Source organism: Hirundo rustica, chromosome 28 (genome assembly GCF_015227805.2).
Source record: "Hirundo rustica isolate bHirRus1 chromosome 28, bHirRus1.pri.v3, whole genome shotgun sequence".
In the NCBI taxonomy this organism is placed as follows: Eukaryota; Metazoa; Chordata; class Aves; order Passeriformes; family Hirundinidae; genus Hirundo; species Hirundo rustica.
The window spans coordinates 2,642,528-2,664,926 of NC_053477.1; the positions used below are offsets into that span (position 1 = coordinate 2,642,528).

A 22,399-nucleotide genomic window follows, 5' to 3' on the forward strand; every position below is an offset into this window, starting at 1 on the left:
CCCACAAACCATCCTGACCCGTTGGAAGGGCGTGCAAGTCCTTATGATTATTTTGCAAGCAAATGATTGTGGAAACAAGGCAAGAAAAATTGCAGGCATTGTGACAAATTAAACTCAGGACTGCATTTCCAGCTGTCTGGAACAGCTCCTTTGTTTTAGACAACAGCTCCATTAATGTTCCAGAGTCTGTGATTATTTGAGCTCTCAACAACGTCCTGTTATTCATTATTTCTCTCCAGGAATGAGCAACCACGATCCCGAGAGCTTGGAGGTTTCAGGAGGAAGTCCAGTCATGTCACAAGCTTCGTGACATTGTTTGGCCGGCGAGCCCTCTCCTATCAATTCTAAAATAAAAGCATTTTCCTCCTCTCTGTTTATTCATTGCTGTTTTTCGTTACGACCGGCTCTGTGGGTTTAGACCAGCAGTTCACACACGGTGCTCTGTGCTTCCCAAAGGGCCAGGAACTGTTTTAAGGGAGGCAAAAAAATGGGATTTTAAAGGTGCACAGAGGAAACACCTGAACCTCTGGAGTAACAACAAGATGGCAAATGAGGGAGAGATCCAGGATCCCAGGTCCTGTACTGGTGTTGGAGGGTCTGAGCAGCCGCTCAAACCAATTAAACCTTGCATTTCTCTAAAGATGTTCCCTAAAATGCTGTCTCTGTCCCAAAAAATCCTCAACAGGTGAGAGAGACAGAAGGAATAGCAATTACAGAGATGGGAAATGTGAGAAATCCACCGGGAGAAGTGACCCAGCTCAAGCAAGAAACGGCCAGAGATTTTCAAGCCCCAGATGAAGGCTCCTCTCTCCAGACTGGTCATGTAAGGAAAAGGGGAACATTTCCCTGGAATGCCATTCCAACAATCCCTGCTCTGGGACCAGGAACCTCCTGCACTGACTGCAAAGCAGAGCTGATGGGCAGCGGAGCTGGGGATGGGGCTGGGGCACCAGGAGGGGCTGAGGGAGCTGGGAAAGCTCCAGGAGGGGCTGAGGGAGCTGGGAAAGCTCCAGGAGGGGCTGAGGGAGCTGGGAAAGCTCCAGGAGGGGCTGAGGGAGCTGGGAAAGCTCCAGGAGAGGCTGAAGGAGATGGGAAAGCTCCAGGAGAGGCTGAGGGAGCTGGGAAAGCTCCAGGAGAGGCTGAGGGAGCTGGGAAAGCTCCAGGAGAGGCTGAGGGAGCTGGGAAAGCTCCAGGAGAGGCTGAGAGAGCTGGGAAAGCTCCAGGAGAGGCTGAGGGAGCTGGGAAAGCTCCAGGAGGGGCTGAGGGAGCTGGGAAAGCTCCAGGAGGGGCTGAGGGAGCTGGGAAAGCTCCAGGAGGGGCTGAGGGAGCTGGGAAAGCTCCAGGAGGGGCTGAGGGAGCTGGGAAGGGGCTCAGCCTGGAGAAAAGGAGGCTCAGGAGGGACCTTGTGTCTCTGCACAGCTCCTGACAGGAGGGGACAGCCGGGGGGGTCGGGCCCTGCTCCCAGGGAACAGGGACAGGAGCAGAGGGAACGGCCTCAGGCTGGGCCAGGGGAGGCTCAGGGTGGACAGCAGCAGGAATTTCCCCATGGAAAGGGAGCTCAGGGATTGGAGCTGCCCAGGGAGGTTTGGATCCCCATCCCTGGAGGTGTCCAAGGAGCTCCTGGAGGTGGCACTCAGGGCTCTGGGCATTGGGCACAGCTTGGACCTGATGGTCTTGGAGAGCTTTTCCAACCTGGCTCATCCCACTGCAGAAAATGATCCCACAGCAGCTCCTGAGCACCAGGACAAGGACCTCTAGCCTCGTTTAAGGAATCCCACATGTGAAGATGACGTTCTTGGCACGTCCCAGCGTTGGGCTCGGAGCACTGAGCCAGACACCGAGCCAGCAGCTCCAGAGACGGGAGCAGCCCAAAGAGGAGGGACGAGAACGTTCAGATGGGGAACAGCAGCACTGACATCTCTCCAGGGCCTGGCAGCTGGAAGCAGCAGAGCTGGGCTCCGAGCTGAGCTGCAGACCTGTTGAATTGGCCACCAGAGACGGAGCCGCAAAAACGCTGCTGGAACCGAGGCCGAGCCTCCCTGGTGCCTCCAGAGCTGATCTTAACCCTGAATTACGAGGCAGCACAGCCCAGGGGCAGTCCGTGATAGATGGCTGCAGAATGTCCCAGGCAGGGCAGACACTGAGAGATCTGATTGCCCTTATCTTGCCCCACAGAACAATATATTGCAATTTAATGTGGAATAATTACATCCCCTTTTTTATCCTCCTGACAGTTGAGACCTCAGAGGAAAAATATAAAAAATGGCTTGTCCCTGTTGCTTTGTTAGCTGTTTCAAGGGGGATTAAGACAAGATCTTTCTGTAAGTGACAGAGAGGATGACTGAGTTTTAAACCCATAAAGCCAATTTTACTTGCTGAGGGTTTAACCATTGATTCGAGCCATGGGTGCAGTCAGCTGGAAAACCAAAGCTAAAACATTCCTGCAATGAATTCCCAATCCACAGCATGACATTTATCCCAAGAGACTGCACTTACCCCAATGCTCACCACCCCTCACAACACGATCCACCGGCATCAGTGTCAGGTAAAGCTAATGAGAAACAACTCAAATGTTTTGTACCGTCCCATTATTTCATCCCCTCAGTTAGCATTGAGACAATAATCTTTAAAATAGAACCAAAAAACACGCTCTAAAAAAAAAAAAATAAATTAATATTCTCAGTGTATTCTGATTTTGCACGACGCTGTACTTAAACTTTTATTGTGCTGGTACCATTTAATCAGAAAATAATTGATCTTTTTAGAGTTAATGTGTATCCTGCTTATACTTACGTCCCACGGGGCATCAAGCCGTCCAAAATTAGCTCTTAAAATGTCATGAATTGCACAACCCTTGACTCCCCAAGATGAAAAAGCCCTTTACCCTTGAAGTGCACCTTGACTCATCCAACAGGACTAATTAATCAAAGCCACTCCATTAGTAGCCACTCCAGCACCATCAGAGCAAACCTCAGGCGTGTGTGGCGGCACATTTTTTGTTTGAGTTTGGGAAGCCAAGTTTGGAGCGGGGTGGAGCTCATCCCGCTCCTCCTCGCTGGGGCTGGTGTGAGAGGGAATTCGGAAAATCCGCGCCTGTGCCTCTGTGAGCTCCCAGCAGCGCTCCACACGTGGGAGCGTGGCTGGATGGAGCCCTGAGGTCACCGCAGCAGGGCCTGGTTTGGGGAGGATGAGCCTCCAGGTGGTATTTTACAACCAATGCATTTCACCCTTTTATGGTTTTTTGGTGGTTTTTTTGTTTTTTTTTTAATATTACCTCCAGTTACACGTCACGTTTCTGAAAGCAGAAGGCGGAGAATAAACCCATATTCTGCCTTCCAGACTTCTGCCCGGCTTTCACAGCCCGCATCAGAATTAAAAAGCAGGAGGCACCTCCTAGGAGCAGCTCCCAGAAGAAAGGGGCTGCTCCAAACCCACCGGGAGGATGCTCAGAGAAACTCCTGCGTCAGGCCGGGAGTTCAGCAGGCTGCTGGGGCTCTTTCATTCATTCATTCCTGCTCCTCCAGCCTCTGCCAGCATTGTCAGGGGCGTGCACTGAGTATTTCCCTGCTCACAGCCGAGTAAAGCTGGTTTCAATCCATCTCTTGAGGAAAGCAGATGGGCACGGGCAGGCGGATCTGTGGCTTCGGTGGGTTTTGCCTCTGGAAGAGGATGGGCTTTAGCACACCCCGGCGAATCCAGAAAATCACAAGTATTCTGCAGCAGCCTTAAAACCCTGGGAGGAGTTCTGGGTTGCTACGAGGGGTGCCACGTTCCCGTGAAAGTCCCAGCTCTTCCCGAGTCAAAAATTCCCACCGTAGGCAGCAGCACTGCCGAAAATCGGCTTTGAAATGCGGCTCCCGGGGGTCACCCCGGCTCCTGTCCTCCCCCGGGGGCAGGGACAGCGGATCCCCCCTGGAAGAAAGCTGCAGGGATTTGATCCCGGGAGCTGATGCTCACGCTGATGCTCACGCTGATGCTCACAATCGCGTCTGTGTTCCGTGAGCTGCATTCCCTGCCTGGGTGGGGCATTTCCCTACCTTCGCGCTGAGGGAATCGCCTAAGAAAAAACAACAACAACGAAAAAAAGTGGCTGTTTCTCCCCAGACGGGAGGGCAGGGCCGGGTGTTTGTGGGTGCAGGGGCGGGGGGGGTTCTTCTTTCCTCTGGTGCCCCCCTCTCGCACACCTGCAGGGAGCACAGGGAGCTCTGCGAGAGATGCCGCTGCCCAGGGATGCCACAGGGATGCCACAGGGATGCAGGGGACACAAAAAAAAAAGCCGGCGGCTGCAGGTGGAGAGGATCCATCCTCTCTGCAGCCCGAGGCGTGCTCGAGCTCACCCCGCACTAGGTACATATACATAAATATAAATGTATTTCTCTATCTGTGCACCCACCTTGTCGTTCAGGTTCTGCAGCGCCTCCTTCCCCGTGGCACTCCTGATCTCCACCTTTCTCCCGAATTCAACAGATGGTTCCCTTCCCTTCCCGCTCTGCTTGGAATAGACGGACGGAGCATCCGGACCCAGGTGGGCGACGTCCTTCTGCTTGGCCACGACTTTGTTACACCCGCGGCCCACCGAGAGCGAGTCGAAGTCGATGGTCTTGTTCTCCAGGGAGCCTTCCACCGGGCAGAACATGCCACAGAATTTCTGCCGGGGCTTGGGGCTGCCCGAGCCCAGGTTTTTGAAGAAGGCTGGCACTTCTTCCTCCTCTCCCTGCCGCCCGTTCTGCTTCCTCTCAGCCATGGCTGGGGTGGGCTCCCTGCGGAGGGGGGATAACAACAGCGGTGAGCAGGAGGATCCTGCACGCACAGAGAAGAGGTGGGGAGAAAAAAGAAAAAAAAAAAAAAAAGGGAAAGCGATAGGAAAAGGACGGATCTGGGTCCTAAAGATGCGGCAACATCAACTGCAAAGGGCTGCGCCCGGCGAGTCCCCTGCCCCCATCGGCACCAGCCAGCCTGTGGCTCGCTCGCTCTCCGATGCAGCGCAAAGTTGAGGCAAGGATGGGGCAGATCCTGCAGCAATAAAGGGAGGAGGCTTCAAGTTCCCGGCATCCAGATGGGGAGGGAGGGAAAGGAGAGAGAAAGAGGAGGGAAAAAAAAATCGAAAAAAAAAAAAAAAAATTCGGCTCACTCTGCAGCAGAAACTGAGGACTGCTCCGGAAGTGATGCGAGTGGTGAACTGGCAAATGGACACGATCAGGTTGGAGCAACAGCCCCCATCACACCCACCCTTTCCCCCTCCCCTTCCCCGGCGTGCGGATCTCGCTGCTCCGGGAGCCTGCTGGGGACCGGGCCCCTCCTCCCGCCCGGCGGCTCCCCTCGCCCGGGCAGGGCCCAGAGGGGCTCTGCCTCCGTCCCTCCCTTCCTCCTCCAGCCCAGCAATGGTGGAGCGCTCCGGGAATCCCATTGTTCCTCAGCTTTCCCCGCGCCGCGGAGCCGCAGGGCGGCAGCGGCTGGGATCGCGGCGGGGTCAGCGGGGCTGCGGGAGCGCGGCGCTGACTCAGCTTCGGAGGGGGGAAAAAAAGGGGGCTGATGGATGGTTCTGGAGAGAGGATGAGAGACGGACAGATGGGACAGGGGTGTGGGAACCGCGAGAGGGAAACGAGCTGGCAACCGGGACTTACCTCCAGGAGCCGAAATTAGTGACCTTGCGAGTCAATTAACGCCTCGGCAGCGGCAGGAGAGCCCGGTTCCTCCCCGCGGGGGATCGGGGGAGGCGGCCAAGGGCGGCTGCGGCTGCGGGCAGGTTTGTAGAGGAGGAGACACAGCGGCCCCGAGAGCTCCTGCCCGTGGTGCCAGTGACCCTGCGAGACAGGACCGAGGGGAGTTTGGGGACACGGGGACAGAGGGGACATGGGGCAGAGGGGAGGGAGGACGGGGAGGAAAGGAGAGACGGGGTAGAGAGAAGATGGGAGCAGGGGGGAGATGGGGGCGAGGAGGGGAATGGGGGATGGAGAGCGGAGCGAGGCTGGGGAGCAGAGCGGAGAGAGAACGGGAGAGGTGAGGAGGGGAGGAGATGGGGAAGAGGGAAGGTGGGAGCAAGGGAGAGGATGGGGAAAAGGGAAGATGGGGTCAAGGGAGAGGATGGGGAAGAGGGAAGATGGGGGCAAGGGAGAGGGGATGAGGTCAAGGGGGACGCGAGGGCCCTGGCCGGTCCCGGCGCTGTCCCTTCAGCACCACCCGCGCCCGGCTCGGGTCCGAGCTCGCTGCCCCCTCTCTGCCGGGCTCCGACCCAGCTCCTGCTCCGCGTGTCTGGCATCCTCTGGGATTTATTCCGCGGGGTTTGTACCTCAACGAGCCGCTCCAGGGCCGGCGAGGCGGAGGGAGGGCTGGGGTTGGTTGGGGCAGAGCCCACCCGACCCTGGGACACCCTGGGGACGTGGGAGCAGAGCCAGGCTGGTCACCAAGGTAAGAAGTGCAGCTCGCAATGGGTGGAACGTGGCTGTCTCCACCTGACAATGCGTTTTTCATGTGTGTTTTGGGGCCCTCGGGATGATCCATGTGCCATATTTGCTCAGGCCAAACCCAATGGCCAGGCTACTCAATCCCATGCATTATTCATTGATAGGCATCTTTGCACACGCATACATTAATTGTTAATTGAGAGGCATCTGTGTCCAAATGGCTACCTTTGCAAGATTAAAAAAAAAAAAAAAAACAAACCAAAAAACAAAACACACACACACATTCACACACACACACACAAAAAAACAAACCAGAAAAAACCCCACTAAAAATAAATAAATCAAGGTGTATTTAAAAAATGATAATCCCAGAGCCATCTCTCCCTAAAAACCACACCCAGATCAAGGCATTTGTATCCAAAAGGTGGAAAACCACCAAAGCCAAGGTCACAACCGAGCAAAGCCCGGTAATAGATGCACAGCGCAGTGATAAAAGCCTCCAGACTGAAAAAAAAAAAAGAAAAGAAAAGAAAAAAAAAATAATAAGCCAGCAGCTTGGCCCTGAAGGATGAGGATGATGTGCTCTGGTAACTAATGAAGGAGGGAGGAATCCAAAGCCAGGGGCTCTCCAGGGAAACAGCCCCAGCTCCTTCCCCTCCTGGGATCATCCCAGGACCCCGCAGGGTCGCAGCCGTGCTGATCTCAGGTGCGTGGCTGGGACTGGAGCCCGGCAGATGGTCTCTCAGGTACGCACCGGTGCTGTTTTATTCAGGGTTTATAAATATTAATTGCCGCAGCGCCGGGGCTGCGGGGAGCGCTGCCGGAGGCTCCGGCGGGAGGAAAAGCCTTGGAGTGGCTGTGATGACACGTTCTGCAGTTTGCTGAGATGAAGGCGGTGGCTTTCAGCTGGAATCCAGCTGGTTCGTCCCTCGGCACAGCTCTGGAAGATGCTCAGATGGCCACGGGCTCCGTGGAGGGGTGGGAAGGAGCTGCCAGGAAAGCCGGCGGCTGGGCGGGGATCCAGCCAGGGATGAAATCCTGCAGGCAGGACTAAACCCCCAAAAGTCCTGCAGGACTAAACCTCCAAAGGTCTCGGAGCTGATAAAGGTCACTCCCAAAGGCTGAGTGTTCCTGCTGTGCAGATCTGACTCTTACAATAACCCCACGAAATGCAGACAGCCTCGAAATACAGAACGTCTATCTCCAAGCGCTTCCCCTTTCCACGGGCACCCGAGGACACACTCGGCAGTGTTTCGGTTATCTGGGGTTTGTGTTTCCACCTGGGCTCATGGGAGGTCTGTCAAAGACCTCACCTGTGTCTGCTGAGCTGCTGAGACTCTGCCTGGTCTCTCGTATCAAACCAAAGATGATTTCAACCACCCAGAGGAAGTTCAGGCATTCAAAAAAATTACTGAACTGCTAAAATACATCCTCCTTTGGCTGTATTCTCTTTTCTGGGCATTTCACAGTGTCTGTCTACTAATTCTGTTTTTATGTGGCCTTTCATGGACACTGAAAAAAAATAAATATTAAGAAAAAAAAGAAGAGGCAATTTTAAAAAGTTTTTATTTCCACCTATGAAACCCAAGTATCAGATCTTGCAAAACTCCCAGCTGCAGCGAATTCTGTTTATTCTGTTACACTTGAACTGAAAGAATTAAATGTGCCTACAAGGTTCCACTGCATTATTCCTCAAATATTTCTTCCTCTAGGAAGAGTCTTAGCAAGAGTGAAGATGCACCAGCCAGTGCAGTGAGAACTCAGACCCCCCAAAAATCACTCTGAATTTGGGACCAGACACAGGAATTTCCTTCCTACCTGAACCCCATCAAACCTCTATAACGCCTGACACACCAGCCTTGTTTAGGATCCCAGAATTCCCAGTCAGGTGTATGAGATTTCCATCAATTTTGTTATCAAAAGGAGAATAAGGGATGATGGAGTTTATATTTCAGTTTGAGCTCACAGCTACATAACACAGAACAATTGGTAACATATTAAACCAATGACTGGGTATGCCCATGCTCTAAGCATGGAAATAACAACATTTTACTGAAAAAAAAAAATCGCTGGGGGATGATAATCCGTGTGTTTAATAATGCCACAGCATTTCTATATTCACTGAGAACAACATAAACTACTTTGAGAATGACACTGACCCTCATCTGAATTTCATAAACTTGGCATCAATATGAAAATCCCTCCGAAAACCTCTCATACTTGGCCCTACAAAGGTGAGGAAACGCTGGAGAAACCTAAACACGACCTTAGAGATGAATCAGGGCAGTTGGAATCACACTGACAGCTTCAGTCTCTGTGCAGCAGCGTTATATTCTGCTCCTGTAATGAGCATTAATTAGCTCCTGCTGCATCAGCTATAGGGCTGTGCAGAGAAGAAGAAGCTGAGTGTTTATTTGCAGATAAAATGCCCAGAAACACGTGAAAAAGGGTGAAATTTATAATACGGTGTGTATAGTCGATAATATATTGATAATTGATTAAAAATAGATATTGGTAATAAGGACAAAAGAGGGAAACTAAGTAAAAACACATCTTCAGATTTCCTTAACATCCTCAAACTCTGGACACCTCGGAGCAAGTGGAATAAAACCCCAGAAAAGTGATTAATGTAGAGCTACCCTGAAACTGCAGAGGAGAGTGGCAGAATTGGCCTCATTTAAGATCTTTTTATGCTTCTGCACAAAAGTCCCGAGTGCCACAAGAACTCCCTGCTTTCAGCACTCCGTGAGAGGAGACAATCCCTGTCTGGGGATTGGCCTTGGCAGAGAAAAAGGACTGAAGAAGGAAGAGCCTGGGTTGCACAATTCTCTTTTGCAAAAATGACTTTCCCCTGATAGAAAGGAGACGTGAGCACAAAGACAGGCAGTGGGCTGGCTCCTCGTCAAACGAGGGGAAAATTTGGTTTCTTTACTCTCACACTGCAACTCCTTCTGTGTACAGAGCCCTGGAATCCAACTGGAAAAACTCCGGAGCACAGGATTGATCCCCCGTGTCACACCAGTGGTGATCAGTGATTTCTCATTCCCTCTTCCATCTGGCCAAGAAATCCCAGCTTTTACAAGAGCCTGGAGTGAGAGGACGAGGGGGAACGGCTTTAAACTGACAGAGAGCTGGTTTAGATTGGATGTCAGGAAAAAAAATCCTTTCTGCGGGAGTGGGGAGGGAGTGGAGGGAATTTCAGAGAAGCTGTGGCTGCCCTTGGATCTCTGGAAGTGTCCAAGGCCAGGTTGGACGGGGTTTGGATCAGCCTGGGACAGTGGGAGGTGTCCCTGACCACGGCAGGGGTGGGAGTGGGTGGGATTTAAGATCCCTTCCCACCCAAACTGTCCTGGGATTCTCTGATTCCACTGCTCCAGAGGGAAATGTCTAATGGTGCTTTATTCCATTCCATTCTCACTCTTACTGCCAAGGCTGAACAGTCAAACTTGGAATTAGAAACAAGGCACTAAAAGCTTGACGTTGCTTTATTTGCCTCCCATCCTTAGGTGAGATCCTTGCTGCAAATCCAGAATTTTCTTCGTTATTTAACAATTAAGAACCCAGACAAAAATTGCAGCAACATATTCCACCATTAAATTGCCATTATTAAACCAAATGACAGCAACTGCTTCCAAACCTGGGGCTCTTCCTATCTCAAATAATAAATTCTTAATTACTTCCAGTGGGTGCAAGATTTATCATGCAAAGGTGAAATTTGGGCGTTTGCAGGAGCAGAACTCCACTGAGCCAATTCTCCAGCGAAAATGAGCAAAGGCAGCCTGGCACGAGCCCCTGCGCCAATTTAAGGGATGGCCTGGAGAGCTGCAGCCTGCATCTCCGCAGGGGATGATCCCAACCCAAACCACGCCGATCCTCAGAGAGAAGCTGAACAAAGCTTGAATAGAAATCAGCGTTTTAGGGCTGCTCAGAGCGAGGATCTGTTTAGGCCGTGCTGAACTCTGCGACCAGCGCCGCTCACGAAATTACGCGGCCCTTAAAAAAATCAACTTGTTGCGTGTGCCACGGCAATAATCTTAATTTCCCTGCCTGGCCAGAAGCTGGGAGAGTCACCTTCCCTCTTTCTGGGCATTGCCTCACCCACTGCTGCTCCCCACATCCCACCCTGGCACTTGAATTTCCCAAGGCAAGGGCTCGGGATCGAGAAGTGCCACTGAATCGCTGCCATTTTCCAGAACGTTCCTCGAGTATTAAGAATCCAAGCAAATCCTAAAATGCTTCATTGGGTTGGAAATTGTTCTGGCAGGGCACAAAAACTGAAAGACCAAGTTGTCCACGGAGAAATCATTAACCAGCTTCCCTCTGGGATATGATAATTGCTGGAGTGGCTGACAGCTTTTCTTGGCGGCGAGCGCTCAAAGACGAGACACATTATTTCAGGAACATTAAAGGCCAGCAGAAAGTCTTTTGATAAATGAATACAGTCCATTCAAATGCTGAGACAAAGATCATTTTTTTCCCCCCTGGTCCTTTTTATTTCTGTTTATCCTATGCCTCACTTTCCCTCTACGATTTTTTTTCCTCAGTGACCTCAGCTAACATAAAGTAGCCCTGGCAAATTTCTGCCCCTCGAATTTTGTTGCCAGTGGGTTTTAGTCCGTGCAAACAGTTTTGGTCCGTGCAAACACCCTGCCCACAGCCAAAAGTACAGCTAGTGAGTCAATGATTTTCCAAAGGTTCAAATGGAAATGATGCCCACGATTCCCAGTGACTTCCAGGGGGAACAGAGACCCTCACTGCCATCAAAACCTCTCCTCACCAATCCAGCGTGTGATAGGCACCAGCCCACCCCAAAATCAGATTTTTTTCAGCTGTTACCAGGATAATCATGGACAGAAGCAGCAGGAATCTCACTGAAACATTCGGTATTTAAGGCAGAATTTCCAGAATTGTTGATTTCCTTGAGATCCATCAGCGTCCTGTGACATTTGGAAGCCCCACGGCAGCTGAATTACAGCTGATGGCTGGGATAAGCTTCTTCCAGACAGTGTCATTACGAGAACTCACCCAGCTAACCACAAAAAGGCAGCATTAAATATTAACATTTCCTCTGAACTCCTCTCTCGGAATATGACAGCTCCTGGCTCACCACCACGGACATTCGCGTGGAGCTGGGACTGGGCAGGAAACAGCCATTGATGTGGGGACTGGAAATGATCCAAAGTTCTGCCAGCTTTGTCTCAAAAGGACCCAGTTTATCATGAATATCAGTTTATGCGCTGTCACTGGGATCTCCTGACTGCTCCCCACCTCCCCAGGTGAGATCTCCCCCTTGCAGACACACCAGAGCTGCGATCCGTGTCACTTCACACACCTTCCAAGCGTTAACAAATAATGATGTCAAAAATAACAGCAAGGGTCACAAAGCACAGCTCGGCCTGTGAGTGATTCACCAGCTTGACTTTGCGTGCTGCAGCCCCCTGGGTTCCTCTGAGACAGGGCACAACAGCCCTGGAGATAAAAATCAGCTGTAAATTCAACACGAGGAGGAGCCCAGGCTCATGAAAACCAATTTCTTCTCGCATTGACCCACTGCAACATCATCGGGGGTGAAGCCCAGCTTCACCTTTCCTTTCAGCCCCTCTGGAGTTTCTCACTGCTGTCCCTGCTCTTCCCTAGCGATTCCCACAGCACTCCCCAATCCGTGAAATTGCCTTGGAATGAAAAGACTTCAGTATAACACAGCGATATCCCGGGACACCCCCTGCCCTGTGACACCGGCAGGATGCAGGGCTCAGGGAAGGCTTCCTCGGGCACCGGGGGAAATTCCGACAGCGACAGAAGCCACCCTTGGATGGGAGCTGAGAACGTTCCCCACGCAGAAATCCTCCCCCTCTCCCTTGTCAGGGATTCCCCGTGGATGTCTGAGCTCCACAAGCTGAAAGAAAAGGAAGGGCAGTGCCCACCAGGCGCAGGGAGGAGGGGATGCTGGGTGAGAGCGCCCAGGTGAGCTCTCACCGCGCTGCTGGTGCTGGTGGCTGTGTTCATCCACTGCCTGGAATCTCTCCCAGCTCACGGCACAGAAGCATCTTACCATTTAAGCTGCATTAAGCAGCTTCACCTCGTGTTTGGGGGTGGCTTTAGAGCCTATTTTGGACACAGGGCGCCTGTCTGCACAGGTAGGCTCTGCTGGGTTACATGCACACACTCGCTGACCTGGAGAGCCCAGCGGAAGGAGAGGGAAAATGCCTTGGGAGCGCTGATAACCAGAGTGTCCTGCTTTATTCTGCAAGAAAAACGCCAGGCAGAGACAGTGACGGAGAGCTGCTGCGCTGGAATCCAGCACTGGGGCTGAGCTGGGCCGTGGTGCCAGGCTGGTGCCATTCCCAGCCGGGAAAAATGGGAAATAACCGCACAAAACCGGGTTTGCCAAGCAGTGCAACACTTTGAGGTGAAACAGAAAGAACTAAAGGCTCGTATGTTCTTCACGTTATCATTGCAGCAGTTTCATTTACTGTAGTATAAATATATATTAAAGTATATGTATATAAAATACTATACAATGTTATAATATTGCTTATGTGGAATATCATCTATACTATATTCTAAATGTGATATGTGATATGATATGATATGATAGGATAGGATATGATATATTGTATTTTATATTATATAATATATTATATACAATATATATCGTATGTAATATAATATATAGAATATAGAATACAGAATATAGAATACAGAATATAGAATATAGAATATAGAGTAGAATATAGCATATAGCATATAGCACATAGCATATAATATATAGTATATAGCATATAGCGTATAGGGTATAGTAGATAGTAGATAGTAGATAGTAGATAGTAGATAGTAGATAGTAGATAGTATATTTATATATAATATAATATTATAATATAATAGATTATGTATTGTATTTACATATAATGTTATATTATAATATTGTATAATATTATAAACATACACAGCAGCAGCAGCCTTTCCCAAAGGCCTCAAGCAGAGATTTTCTTGGTGATCAATGTTCCCGGGATTTGGTTCCGCATCAGAAGGAAGAGCAGGGAGGACAAACCCCTGAACGAAAACTTCACGCTGAAAATACCAAAGCTAAAAAACCCAAACCAAGGCATTAAACCCTTCCCTCAAAAGGAAAAGTTCCCTTTTCTCCCTTGTTCTCACAAAAGTTCCTCTCCTCTCCACCTGCGGTGACTGGGTGCTAACTGGAAAGACGCCTTGGTGCCGCTGAATTTTAAAATAAAGCTCGGGAGAAGTTTGGAGCCTGGGTTCCGAGCAGCGATGTGCCCAGGCTGTCTCTGCCCTGCCCAGGATCCTCGTTTCCCTGGCACAGCTGGATTTTAAAATAAACTCAGGAGAAGTTTGGAGCCTGGGTTCCGAGCAGCGATGTGCCCGGGCTGTCTCTGCCCTGCCTGGGATCCTCATTTCCCTGGCACAGCTGGATTTTAAAATAAAGCTCGGGAGAAGTTTGGAGCCTCGGTTCTGAGCAGCAATGTGCCCGAGCTGTCTCTGCCCTGCCCGGGTTCCTCATTTCCCTAGCACAGCTGGATTTTAAAATAAAGCTCAGGAGAAGTTTGGAGCCTGGGTTCCGAGCAGCGATGTGCCCGGGCTGTCTCTGCCCTGCCCAGGTTCCTCGTTTCCCTGGCACAGCTGGAGACGCTGGCGCTGCCCAGAGGGAGAGCCCAGGTCCTGGTGCAGAGCCTTCGCCCCAGCGCTCGCACACGGCCCCCAGGGCCATTTGTCATTTCTGGAAATCTCATCTCGTCACGTTTTAAACAGTCCCACAGACAAAGGCAGCATTATTGGCCTGCCTGTCCACATGGGAAATGAGGCATAGAAATTCAAATTCACCTCCAGCCACTGCAACAGCCTGGGACAGAGCGAGACCCTGGGCCCTGTTTGGGGATCCTCCTCCACCGCTGCTCTGCCCCCACAGTTTCCAGCCCCTCTTTCCCGGCAGGAATAACATCAGTGGGAAGAAAAGGCACTGAACCGACAGCCCTGGGGGCTCAGATCTCTTTGTGCTGCTCTGCACAAAGTCTGGGGCGCTGCTGCTGCTGCCATGAACCAGCGTCCTCATCGTGCACTTATTAAATAAATCTAATCTTATTAAACTGCATTACAAGCCTTTATTTCGGAGATCTGTTTGCCTCACAGATCACCCGGAGGGTTAACTCCTGCCTGGACTCTGCTTTTTCCTCTCCACAGCCCTGCAGAAGGCACTGCTGACAGAGCAGGCATCCCCGAGGTCCCGTCGCTGCCGAGCTGGAGCGCTTGGAACTGGCCACGGCGAGGATGGGAGCATCCAGGAACTGCTTCAGCATCCCATAAACTCGGTAGCAGCGTTTCAAAAAGAGTACCAGTTGCATTCCCTTCAGCATGTTGCTTTACACATGGAAAAATCTGCTAAAATCACCCCAAACACACCTTGGAATGAAAGTATAGAGTACCTGTAACTCTTGGAGCGGAGCAGCACCAGGAGAATTCCCATTGCAGAATTTCTGTTACGTTCTGTGCAAAGCAGCCACTCCCGGCCTGGTGTGCTGGGATTTTGTTTTAAAGATGTGAGGTCAGCACGAAACAATTTGTTAAATAAAACGGAGTGAATCAAAGTGTAAAATTTCATGTTTCCATCTGATAGTGGAACATCTCCTCTAGAGGCCAAGCAGGTTGAGTTGTGCTTTTGTAGGATCAAAGGAAATGTTTGCAGTGAAAGCTCTGGCTTCAAAATTAAGAGCTGCACTTTGAGGATCGCTTAATTACCTGCAAATATAATTTGAATAAATATTTTATAGAAATTTTGATAACTTGAGTAAATCGACACATTGATCTTTTAATTCATTATATCTTTAGTGGGTAGAACATTAGGTGTGGGGATTAAAGACAAAGACTTAAGATGTCTACTGCATTTTGCACTAATTAATCAGCATCTCAAAAGCCAGATTTAAGAAATACTGGTGTTAAAGCCAGCAGCTATTTACCAGTAAGAGCATGTGCACAACTCAGCACCCACAGAATTACCTGGAATATCAGAAAACCCATGGGAGTGCAGCCAATTTGGTGCAGCAGGATTTTAAAGCACATCATTTTCGGCGTATCTGTCTCGTATCTCAAGGCAGGACACGCTCCCTGAGCCCAAAACACATTCCCACTCTCTAACTCTAACAAACAGCAGCAGAAACTAAGTGAAATGTCGAAGAATGTTCCAGCAGCACATTGGGCAGGGGATAAATGATCACGTCTGGGAGGAGAGATGCTCTGACTGAGGGTGAATTGCAGGGTGCTGGGAGGAACCAGCCACCAATCTCTAGGAATAATTAATTAAGGTGGGAAGCTGGGTTTGATTCTTATGAGAACACCAGGAACGTGGTCGCTGGAAATCTCCTTGGAGATGATTCAGTCTCCCAGCTGTGACTCTCTTCTGGGAGTCCCTGTGCCTGTGCAGCCCTTAGCTCGTTTTGGGGTTATTTGTGGTCTGTCCTAAACAAAGAGCATCAGTGCCAATTCCTGAGCTCCTTCCCCCAGTTCTGGGGGAGCTTCTCCTCCTTTAACCCGAACAAACCTGGCAAACGGCACGGGGAACATCCACCCTGCGCTCCCGGGGTGCTCCCAGGACAGACCCAGCCCCTGCTCTGCGGCGTTTTCCACGGCAGCAGCAGCTCCCGGAGGGGCAGAAGGAAAAAAGCTGCGTTGTGTCTGGAGAGGGGACGCCAGCACGGCGATAAAAGAGCGCAAATTCAGCTTTCAGAGCGCTGCTGAACCTACTGCCTCCAGCGCATCCTGCAATATAAAAACCCACCTCCCTGAGCTGCTGCCTCCCCAGAATGCCCACCAGCATTCCCTCCTGTGAAATTCCGACCGGACAAAGCTCCCCAATTCCCCCTCTTTGTGTGCCACGGTTCTCAGCGGAGCGCGCAGAGACAAAGGGAGAGAGAGCCCAAGCTCACAAAGGAGCCCCAGGGCTGAAAAAGCGCCGCGCACGCAGGGGTTAAAAGGGAAAGCGAGCCTCGGGGATGTTTGGAACAGCAGGGCATCAGCTGGAGCCGGCACCGAGGCTTTCCCCGAGCCATTCAGAACAAAATCAGGAGGCAGAAAGTTACTATAGCAATGGCAGCAGGAGGAGGCTCGGGAGGGGCTCGGAGAGCTCCCGCAGCCCCCGCGGCTCGGCGTCCCCGTCCCGGCAGCTCCAACACCCCCTGCCCGTCCCGACAGCTCCAACATCCCCGTCCCGGCAGCTCCAACACCCCCGGCCCGGCAGCTCCAACACCCCCGGCCCGTCCCGGCAGCTCCAACATCCCCGGCCCGGCTCGACAGCTCCAACATCCCCTGTCCGTCCCGACAGCTCCAACATCCCCGTCCCGACAGCTCCAACACCCCCGTCCCGACAGCTCCAACATCCCCGTCCCGACAGCTCCAACATCTCCGTCCCGACAGCTCCAACATCCCCGTCCCGACAGCTCCAACATCTCCGTCCCGACAGCTCCAACACCCCCGTCCCGACAGCTCCAACATCCCCGTCCCGGCAGCTCCAACATCCCCGTCCCGGCAGCTCCAACACCCCCGGCCCGTCCCGGCAGCTCCAACATCCCCGTCCCGACAGCTCCAACATCCTCTGCCCGTCCCGGCAGCTCCAACACCCCCGGCCCGGCAGCTCCAACACCCCCTGCCCGTCCCGGCAGCTCCAACATCCCCGGCCCGTCCCGGCAGCTCCAACATCCCCGTCCCGACAGCTCCAACACCCCCGGCCCGTCCCGACAGCTCCAACACCCCCTGCCCATCCCGGCAGCTCCAACATCCCCTGCCCGTCCCGGCAGCTCCAACATCCCCGGCCCTGCACGGAATTCTCGCTGTCACCACCGGGTTTTAGCTGAACCCGCCCTGAGACCAGCCCCGCCCGAGGACAAAGCTCAGCTCTGCATCCCCTCGCTCTCCAGGGGCTGAAGCGGCCAAAAAAAATTCACCCCCGGCTGCAGGAGGGAAAAGATTGGGTTCGTTTTGTGTGACCAAAAAACCCCCACCGGGCAATAAAACCTTCAGTGGGCACAGCCCCCTCCCCTAAGGCCTTTTCCCAGGCTCTTCATCAGCTGTGGATTCATCCACTTCCAGCGGGTTGGAGCAGTGCTGAGGGTGGGGTGTGATCCCTCTGGCCAGCAGCGTGACCAGGAGTGACCGGGGGTGACCAGGGGTGATCAGAGGTGACCAGGGGGTGACCAGGAGTGACCAGGGGTGACCAGGGATGACCAGGGGGTGACCAGGAGTGACCAGGGGGTGACCAGAGGTGACCAGGGGTGATCAGAGGTGACCAGGGGGTGACCAGAGGTGACCAGGAGTGACCAGGGGGTGACCAGAGGGTGACCAGGAGTGACCGGGGGTGACCAGGGGGTGACCAGGGGGTGACCAGGGGTGACCAGGGGGTGACCAGGGGGTGACCAGAGGTGACCAGGAGTGACCAGGGGTGACCAGGAGTGACCAGAAGGTGACCAGTAGGTGACATGGGGTGACCAGGGGGTGACCAGAGGTGACCAGGAGTGACCAGAGGTGACCAGGAGTGACCAGGGGGTGACCAGAGGGTGACCAGGAGTGACCGGGGGTGACCAGGGGGTGACCAGAGGTGACCAGGAGTGACCAGGGGTGACCAGGAGTGACCAGAAGGTGACCAGTAGGTGACATGGGGTGACCAGGGGGTGACCAGAGGTGACCAGGAGTGACCAGGGAGTGACCAGGGGTGACCAGAGGTGACCAGGGGGTGACCAGGGGGTGACCAGGGATGACCAGGGGGTGACCAGGTGTCCTCAGCATCCAAGACCAGCTCCAAACCTCCAAACGAGGCTCCTGCAGAGCTGGACTCTGCCTCAGTCTGGGTTTGACACGGCCTCAGCAGCTCCTGGATGGGGCTGGTGTGAAATGAGCTCAGTGTCGGGGGTTCAGCCCCGGGGGTCACAATTCCCACATAAACACGGGAAATCCCTGGGGAATCTGGAGCACGGAGCAATTTAAGAAGCCCCAAAGCTAAAATCTAGTTCTGACAAATCCAAGATCCTCTCCCTGCTCCACGGATCATTCCCTGAGAGCCCCAAATCACAACTTTGTGTTGGCCAGGAGAGACGCTGAAGGGATGTTCTGTGAAAAGAACGACGTGACCAGCCCAGGAGCATCACCGCGTGAATGTCAATTAAAGCAGCCACAATACCTGTTCACCCCCGGGGCTTTCAACAGATGATGGGAACGCAGAAATGGCTTAAACCTCTCCTTGTGCCTCCCTCCTGTTTATCCCCATGTCCAATCGAGCCATTAAAATCAGCCCCAGAGGAATTTTCTCCTTCGGGGAAGGCTTTGGGCTGCATTTCCCCCCTCTATTAACAAACAGTTGCTGTCTGAGCTCTACCGCAGATTCACAGCGTGAAAACAGAGCAGGCTGGGACCACTTTCGCCAAAAAAAAAAAAAAAAAAAAAAAAAAAAAAAAAAAAAAAAAGAGAGAAAAAAAAGAAAAAAAAATAATCTTGCAATCTCTATTTTCATTTCTGGCTTAGCAGAACCAGCCTCTTCCACCACTTGTGAGGCCCCACGGGCAAAGACCATCCACCCCCACCTGGCCCAGCTTCCTGAGAACCTGCCTGACGATTTTGTCTGCCTCAGAAACCTCACCGTGACCCCCCCAAATTTCAGGGCTGGCCACTCTGCGCGCCGCACGGGGGGCTGCTGCCAGCACTGATTTCAAAAGAGGCAGCGTTGCCTTGGTTACCCATCGCCAAGCCTCTCCCGAAATCTGCCTTCGCCTCGGATTTGCCCTGTTTTCCTTGCTACTGAGGAATTTCCTCTCTCAGACAGCTGGACTTAAACGAATCAGTTAAATAAATGAATTAAAAAACGGAGGGAAATGCCCTTGGATGTGCATCACTTGTGAAGCCTTGTAAAAATCCCTGTCAGAAACAACAAAAGCAGCAGAGAGGATGCACTGCTCCATCAGTTTGGCCACAGAGTTGGTTTCTTTGGCCACAGAGTTGGTTTCTTTGGCCACAGAGGTGGTTTTTTTGGCCACAAAGTTGGTTTTTTTGGCCACAAAGTTGGTTTCAGAGCCCTCTAGGCTCAGCCCATGTCCCAGGAGCTGACACAACCCCTCTGTCCACTGGTGGTGAGACAGAACTAAAACTGGGGCATGGCTGGTGCTGCCCCAGCCCCAGAGCTCAAATCTCCACAGTCTAGAGAAGGAGAGGGGAGGGGAAATCCCTTTGTGCCGATTTTATGGAGGGGGAAGAGCGGGATTTTCAGGATTTGTCAGGTTTGAGGGATACAAGCAGGTCCCCTGCCAGGGCTGGGGGGTGTTTGGCACAGGGACTCGCACCGGGGTGGGTTCAGGGTGCTGAGCACTCATCAGCCCAGCCCAAAATCACTCGCAGAGATCCATCAGGGGCTGCCTGGGATAAACAGACACGTTGAGAAAAACTTGGATGTGTCAGTGGGAAAATCCAAAGGAGGAGACGAAGACAAACGCAGCAAAAGCGGCGCTCAGTTTCTGCTCGCCGCCCTCCTGCTCCTAGAAATCAGCTATTTTCTGGAGCCACGGTTAAAAATAACACCTGATTAAAATTTTCAGCACTGTCTGGGAGAATTGAATCAGAGCCCAGTAAAAATGTTCGTGCATACTGAGAAGGGTCTCTGCATTCTTCTGCGTGGAGAGCAAGTTAGATTTGGTTAATCCCCCCCCTTTTTTTTTTTTTGGATAGTACAGGCAGCATTTGCAGCACTGCGAACAAAGGAATTATTCCCATCCGTGTTTATGATATTTCTAATTGTCATAGCAAGTGGAAATGATTTAAGAGCGTGAAATAAATGAGGTGTCCTGCAGCACTCCTGCTCCACCTGTGCTGAGTTGCAAAGGCCACCTCTAAGGCTTTCAGTGCCGAATTTTAATTGGATCTCCCAGACAGCAACAATCCACTCCTCACACGGGAGCGCCAGTAAGGAGAAAGAAAAAGGACAAGGAATTTTAATTGCACTGTAATCCTTCCTTCTTGCAAACGCCACATTGCAGGGGCCTAACAGACTAGAACCAAAGGCGAAAATCGCTGGGAACCTCTTGAAAAAAAAAACCACATTAAAATCCACCCGTAGATGGATCTCCAGGCACTCGGGCACGCCGTTGTTCAGTGTAGGGAGTAACACAAATTAAACCGAAAGGGAGAAGGGGAAGGGGCCAATTTGTCAGCAGATTTCTCTGTATCCATCTCTCCTGCCTCCCCACGCCCCTCCACAGGCCCTGCTCTGGCCCCCAGCAGCTCTCACGCTCGGTTTGGTGCCGCTGTTGTTTCATCCCGTGGTTCGTGTGTCTCGAGGAGAGGTCTATAAGTAACCACCATTTCCCACCCTGGTTCTGCACCCGGCACCCCGAACACCAAAATCACCTTCAGCACCGCTGAGTCAGGGCTGCAAAGAGCCCCCTGAGCCACCACTGAAATCACCTGCAGCTCATCAGTTCCAGCAGGAGTGGTCCTGACAGCTCCACGAAATATTCAAGGTTGACAACCAACCCCAGCTCCTGATGATCCAGGCAAAGATTTCCAAGAGGGATCCCGCTCCCGTTTGGTGGGTGCTGCACCAGGTGGAGCCCTGCTGGCCATGAAGGTGACGATGGGGATTGAGGTGGCTTTCTCAGGGAGATTTTGGGCTCTGGCATTACCCACTGCCCTGCCAGAACCTCCAGATTAACTTTGGCAGCACCCTATTCCAATTCTGGGCTGTGGACTTGTGTCCATTTACATCACAGAATCACGGAATGGTTGGGGTTGGAAAGGACATTAAAATCCATCCCACCCCACCCCTGCCATGGCAGGGACACCTCCCTGCCACTGTCCCAGCCTGCCCCAACCTGGCCTTGGGCACTGCCAGGGATCCGGGAGCAGCCACAGCTCCTCTGGGAGGAGGAATTCCTTCCCAATATCACACCTAACCCTTCCCCCTGGCAGTGGGAAGCCATTCCCCCCTGTCCTGGCACTCCTGGAAAACTTCTCTCCATCGTTTTTTTTAGGTTCCCTCAGTTGGAAGTCCCCAGTTAGGTCACCCCAAAGCTTCTCCTCTCCAGGCTGGGCAATCCCAGCTCCCCCAGCAGAGCTCCATCCCTCTGCTCATCCTGGTGCAGATGATTTTGTGTGCCTCAGGTATTTCACCCCGTGCTCCCGAACTCGTTAATGCTGCACATGAAATGGGGAGGGGGCTGCTGAAACTTCTCCTCCTCTGGACTCTCTCCAGCACCTTCCAGCACCTGCCCCATCGTGGGGCTGTGGAGAGGATTCCCAACTCTTCGGCCAGCTTTAAAGCAAAATTTGATTTCAGGGTCAAAATCCCGACAATTCCCAGGGCAGGGTCCTGTCAGCCCTGCGGGGCAGCCAGGCCTAGGTGGAGCAGTTTAGCCGTGCTGCTCCTCCAGGGTTCGGGACGGGGGAATTCATCCTCGGGAATTCATCCTCGGGAATTCAAAGGCGTTTTGTGTGGACGCGAGGGCGCCTGTGAAAAATCAGGTTGCACGTCTTCCCTTCTGCCTGTCCCCGATTGCCCCAGCTAATGAGTTTTTAGTGCGCCGAACCCTGCTTAATGCGCCGCCGAATCAAATGAGAGTAATTAATCAATTCTGCAAAAAGGACACGGCTTTTTGATCGCTCTTACGCACTTCCCACCGCGGGCGGGGTCCCCTCCGCGCCCTCCTGGGCGTCTCAAAGCTCCTCTTTTCGGTGATGTCCTGGACACAGCCAGGGGCTCTCCGGTGGGAGAGCTGCTGGCCACGCTTTGTCCCTGCTGCGTGGACAAACACTCGGCCTCGCTGCCACTTGTCCCTCGCCAGGCTGCCCTTTAGTGTCCAGCCAGGACCAGGCTGGGGGATGCAGTTATCGTGGGGTCACAGATTGCTCTGGGTGGGAAACGACCTTAAATTCATCCCCTGCCAGCCCTTCTGTGGGTGGGGACACCTTCCCCTGCGACAGGTTGTTGGAATTCTGGAAATTTAGAT

At 52.5% G+C, this 22,399-nt stretch overlaps 1 protein-coding gene across 2 annotated transcripts in view; it reads right to left on the reverse strand.

Annotated features, from left to right (window-relative positions):
* The window catches only part of DPYSL2 (dihydropyrimidinase like 2), a 58,150-nt gene extending 52,404 nt beyond the window's left edge, over positions 1-5,746 (reverse strand). Inside the window, exons 1-2 of one of the 2 annotated variants that reach the window (XM_040087626.2) lie at positions 5,625-5,746; positions 4,394-4,760 (exon numbers count right to left, since the gene is read on the reverse strand). In XM_040087626.2, coding sequence (XP_039943560.1) covers positions 4,394-4,744 — 351 coding nt within the window. In that variant the 5' untranslated portion in view covers positions 4,745-4,760; positions 5,625-5,746. Of the gene's footprint in view, positions 1-4,393; positions 4,761-5,131; positions 5,220-5,624 lie in introns of those variants that run through there. The other variant, XM_040087627.2, reaches the window with a different exon arrangement.
* Between the last annotated feature and the right edge of the window lie 16,653 nt (positions 5,747-22,399).